The sequence below is a fragment of the Rutidosis leptorrhynchoides genome, chromosome 2 (genome assembly GCF_046630445.1).
Source record: "Rutidosis leptorrhynchoides isolate AG116_Rl617_1_P2 chromosome 2, CSIRO_AGI_Rlap_v1, whole genome shotgun sequence".
NCBI classification, from domain to species: domain Eukaryota; kingdom Viridiplantae; phylum Streptophyta; class Magnoliopsida; order Asterales; family Asteraceae; genus Rutidosis; species Rutidosis leptorrhynchoides.
Genome location: NC_092334.1, coordinates 631,299,039 through 631,304,863, shown reverse-complemented (window position 1 = coordinate 631,304,863; position 5,825 = coordinate 631,299,039). Strand labels below are relative to the sequence as shown.

The 5,825-nt window shown below is 37.9% G+C and overlaps 1 protein-coding gene across 1 annotated transcript; it reads left to right on the top strand.

Moving 5' to 3' along the window:
- The first annotated feature begins 1,670 nt into the window (after nucleotides 1–1,670).
- On the top strand, nucleotides 1,671–3,505 carry LOC139890082 (uncharacterized). Its single transcript, XM_071872984.1, has 3 exons — nucleotides 1,671–2,301; nucleotides 2,857–3,292; nucleotides 3,346–3,505. Exons 1-3 carry the CDS (start codon nucleotides 1,671–1,673, stop codon nucleotides 3,503–3,505), a joined length of 1,227 nt encoding a protein of 408 aa, XP_071729085.1.
- Nucleotides 3,506–5,825: the final 2,320 nt, after the last annotated feature.

Genomic DNA, 5,825 nt, shown 5'->3' with positions numbered 1-5,825 from the left:
AGGGCAAAATAGTCCACTTACAACTAGCCCAAATTCCAGTCTGTTACACCATTCACTTTATGAGAGACTTGGTCTTGGACCTCTTAAACCAACTCGAATTAGGATAAGATTGGCCAACCATTTGTTTGATACTGCTATTGGCATCGCCGAGGACATCTTGGTTAGCATTGACACCTTGGTGTTCCCGGTCGATTTTGTTTTTATAGAGATGAAGGAGGACCTTCAAGTCCCCCTCATCTTAGGTAGACCATTTTTGGCGACCGCCAACACCATCATCTTAGTACAACGCAACCAACTTAACATTGGAATTGGTGAAGAGCGTGTGACCATCAATATTCGGGAAGCTATGAAGCAACCGAGTAACACCGATGATGATGAGTGCTATGCCTTTGACCATATTGACATTTATGTGTATGATGAACTTGAAAAACTTTTAAAGGTTGATACTTCGGAGTTCGACCAAACTTGTGATAATGAGATTGTGGATTTAGAGGCAGATTTTAAGGAACTAATGAATGTTAATGTTGATTATTTTGAAAGTAAAGATGAGATCATTCGGGAAGAGTCATTTGAGTCCATCCCTCATGAAGATAGATTCCGAATCAAGTCTTCATGGGAGGAGCCTCCGACTCTTAAGCTTAAAGAACTCCCTGAACATCTTGAATATGCATATCTTAAGGAAGAAAACCAACTTCCGGAGATTATTTCTTCGAAACTCACCCAAGACCAAAATATCCGACTTGTCTCATTACTTAAGTCCCACCATAAGACCATAGCATGGAAAACGACGGACATCCCGGGGATCAATCCATCATATTGCACGCACAAAATCCTCATGGAGGAGAACTACAAACCGGTTGTCCAACGACAACGAAGAATTAACCCAAACATGAAAGAGGTTGTCAAGAAGGAAGTGATTAAACTTTTGGACGCGGGGCTTATTATCCAATATCTGACTCGCCATGGGTGAGTCCCGTCCAAGTGGTGCCCAAAAAGGGTGGGACCACGGTGCTCTTAAACGACCAAAATGAGCTTGTCCCAACCCGAACCATCACAGGATGGCCCGTATGCATTGACTATAGACGTCTAAATGATGCAACACGAAAAGACCATTTCCTACTCCCCTACATCGATCAAATGATTGAACGTTTGAGCGGGAGAGAATTCTATTGCTTTCTTGACAGGTTTTCGGGATACTTCCAAATCTCGATAGACCCCGAGGATCAAGAAAAGACGACCTTTACATGTACCTATGGTACATTTGCGTATCGGAGGATGCCTTTTGGGCTATGCAATGCCCCGGGGACATTCCAACGATGTATGCTTGCTATTTTTCGGATATGGTTGAGGATACTATGGAGGTTTTCATGGATGATTTTTCGGTATTCGGAGACTCATTCGACCATTGTCTTAAAAATCTTGACAAAATGTTAACACGTTGTGAAAATGCAAATTTGGTTCTTAATTGGGAAAAATGCCACTTTATGGTTAACGAAGGGATAGTTTTGGGACATAAAATTTCTAAGGCAGGAATTTAGGTTGATAAGGCTAAAATTAGTGTGATAAAGGACTTGCCTAGACCATCGGATGTAAAAGCCATCCGAAGTTTTCTTGGGCATGCGGGGTTTTATAGATGATTCATAAAAGATTTTTCAAAAATCGCCTGCCCTATGGCCAAATTGTTAGAAAAGGACCAACCTTTCTTGTTTGATGATGAATGCATCAAGGCATTCAATTTGTTGAAGGAAAAGCTAGTTAACCCACCTATTATTATCTCTTCCGATTGGGACAAAGACTTTGAATTGATGTGCGATGCGAGCGATTATGCACTAGGTGCAGTTCTTGGTCAAAGAGTTGACCAACACTTTAGACCGATTTACTATGCAAGCAAAACCCTAAATGGGGCCGAATTGAACTACACCACTACTGAGAAAGAGCTTCTTGCGGTAGTATTTTATTTTGATAAGTTTCGATCTTATCTTGTACATTCAAAGACAACCGTCTACACAGATCACTCCGCGCTAAAGTACGTTTTTCAAAAACAAGATGCAAAGCATCATTTGATTCATTGGGTGCTACTTTTTCAAGAGTTTGATATCGAAATTAGGGATAAAAAGGGAGCCGAAAATGTGGCGACTGACTATTTGTCGAGGTTAGACAACCCGCTACTCCAACCTTTAGATAAGACCAAAATTCGGGACACATTCCCGGATGAACACTTAATGAGGATCGACCTAATTGATGAAGTCCCATGGTTTTCCGACTATTCAAACTACTTGGCATCAAATGTTTTACGAAAAGGTTTGTCCTACCAACAAAAGAAAAAAATTTCAATGATTTACGATATTATTTTTGGGATGACCCACACTTGTTCCGCATTGGGGCGGATCAAGTAACTAGGAGATGCATTTATGGGCAAGAGGCCCGGGATATTTTAAGAAGTTGTCATAATGGACCAACGGGAGGCCACTTTGGTCCAAATCACACCGCGAAAAATGTTTTCGATTCGGGGTTTTATTGGCCCACTATCTTCAAAGATGCACACGATTTAGTTAAGCGATGTGATTCATGCCAAATGTCGGGATCCATCTCCAAAAGGGATGAGATACCCCAAACCGGTATTCAAATATGCGAGTTGTTTGACGTATGGGGTTTAGATTTCATGGGACCATTCCCGAACTCGAATAAGTGTGTTTATATTTTGGTGGCGGTAGATTATGTCTCGAAATGGGCCGAGGCTAAAGCCTTGCCAACAAATGATGCGAGAGTAGTTGTTAAGTTTTTAAAAGGGTTGTTTGCTAGGTTTGGTGTTCCAAAAGCATTGATCTCGGATCGAGGGACACATTTTGCTAATAGTCTTATGGAGAGAGTCATGGAAAAATATGGTGACCCCTTACCACCCCCAAACTAGCGGTCAAGTTAAGAATATTAATCGAGCCTTAAAAAGAATTTTAGAGAAGACGGTTAGTAACAACCCTAAGATTTGGTCAACTAAACTAGATGAAGAATTGTGGGCATTTAGAACCGCTTACAAGACACCCATAGGAACTACACCTTTTCATCTAGTGTATGGGAAAGGATGTCATATTCCGGTTGAAGTTGAATACAAGGCATATTGGGCAATTAAGGAGATAAACATAGACCTAGAAAAAGCTAAGGGAAAACGGGTGACACAATTGCATGAATTAGAGGAGCTTAGGTTAGAGGCATATGACAACTATACAAAGAGAAGACTGAGCATTGGCATGATGCTCGACTCAAAGGTCCCAAAGAATTTAATCCCAACGATAAGGTCTTAGTTTACAACTCCCGCTTTAAGTTTTCACCCGGTAAGTTGAAATCTAGATGGACGGGTCCATATATTGTTAAGAAAGCTTATCCTACAGGTTATGTGGAGTTATATGGGAATGGGAACACTTTTAAGGTTAATGGTCATAGATTGAAGGTTTATAGAGATGACATCAATGCTATTGAGCTTGATGACATCAAGCTCTCCCCAAAATGACACCTTTACGCTAAAACGGGTCAAGTGATAGACCCGTGATCAAAACAATCACCTTTGTGTATAATTGTGCATTTAGGATTGCATTTCATTTAGACTTGTATGATATTATATTTTTTATAGTTTGCATTTGCATATAGTTGCATTTCATGCATTTGGGTAAACGTGGAAAACGTCAAAAATAGCTTTTGAATGAGTTGAAATGAATTTTGAAACTGCAAAAATGCTTCAGGTACAAAAGCAACGCATTTGTCCAAGGAGTGGCGCTTTTGGTCTTCCAAGAGCGACGCTTCTACTTCAATAGCGAAGCTTTAACCTGTGAATTTGGACCAAAAATGGACAGTAGCCAAGAACGGCAAAAGCGACATTTTTGTTTTCTCAAGAGCGACTTTCTAGTTTGAAAAGCGGCGCTTTTGGTACTGCAGGAACGATGCTTTTACTTCAGGAGCGGCGCTCCTGTACCTGGGCTGTCAACTTTTAAAAAGGGACTCAAACACTTCATTTTCTCCACCCACTTCATTTACACTCTCATAGTGCGACCACGTCTCAGCTACTTTGGCCCCTGTATCAAATTAACATCTTTTGGGTAGATTTCTTGCATTTTTAATCATCAACTAACATGAGTAAAGTAAGATTCATGCATCATTATCACTTTTCTTCAATTAATTGCATGTTTCTTGCTATGTTCTTGTTTCTTCTCATTTCTAGATCTACAAGAAATTTATGATGTTTATGCTAAATTGGTGATGACTCCTTGTTATTATCATAATTCCTAACATGATTTACATGCTTAATTTTGAAAATTTACACTTTGAATTTTTTAGGGTTCTTTCCAATTTAGGGGTTCTTCGAAGATGCTATTTAATTGAGAATGTAATGATGCAATTGGTCATTTTATTCTTCTATGTTATGTCTAGATCAAAAAGAAACCAACTTTCATGCTTGTATGAGATTAACTTGAATTTAGGATTCTTGATTCTTTGACTTTTGACTAAGTTTGACCAATTGGGTTGTTATTGAAATTGAACCTTACTTGTTAGTTATTATGCTTGTTGATTTGGCTAATTGCTATCTTGAATGCATGCTCCTAGTTTTAAGCTTGATTTGACTTTTGATTTTGACTAGAGTTAATTTTTTGCAATTAGACCATGTTACATATGATTGAATGTTGTGAAGCCCCATCTTGAGCATAAATGTAGGGGAGGCACATTCCCCCACCATTGTTTGTATGTGATATATTTGATGGTTGCTAATGTTATGGAAACGTTTTTGGCGCGTATTGTTTGTTGAATCTATTGCAGGGAACTACTTCTAGAGGAGAGATTACTTTTACATCAACCAATGTTCATGAGTGGTTGCAAGTGATCTTAATGGATGAAACAACTCAAGACCAAGTGATTAGTAGAATTCACACGCCAGTATGCCCAGCAAGGTACATCTATTGGACTGAGATCGAATTAGTGGGGTTAGGCCAACAAATTCGGGAAACATTCACGGTTGAGACGGATAATAAGGTTAAGCGCTGATAGTGTTCCAAATGAACATATATTTAGTAGCAATATCGTTCCAATATGTAAAGTTTTTAAATGTAATTTCCTTATTTTTAGTTGTAATAGTTAAATAAATAAGTGCGAAGACGAAAGACGCAAATCGCTCGAAAATGAAGATTTAAAGACAAAAACGAAGATTTGAAAGACCAAAACGTCCAAAAAGCTCAAATGTACAAGATACAATCAAAAAGGTTCAAATTATTGATGAAGAACGTCTAAAAATGACAAGAGTACAAGTTACAAAACGCAAAGTACAAGATATTAAATTATACGAAAGGACGTTCGAAAATCCGGAACCGGGACATGAACCAACTCTCAACGCTCGACGCAACGGTGTAAAAATTACGAGTCAACTATGCACAAGAATAAAATATAATATTTAAATAATTCATAATAAGAATAATATTAAATAATAAAAAGTTGTTAATTGAGCATAGTTCAGGGGTCGTAAATGAAAATTCAATTTCTAATTTGCCTATAAAAGGCTATATTACGTTCGATGAAAGGGAGGAAGAATTTTTTTCCGATCTTTTTTTCTTCGATCAATTATCAATATCAATTATCAATATCTATATTCTATATCTCTATCATAATGTTAATGTAATAAGATATAACAATAATCTTAATTTTAAGTTTAAATTATGATAATAATAAGATTTATGATAGAGATCATTTGAGTGTGTAAGTCGAAATTCTGTCCGTGTAACGCTACGCTATTTTTAATCATTGTAAGTTATGTTCAACCTTTTTACATTAATGTCTCGTAGCTAAGT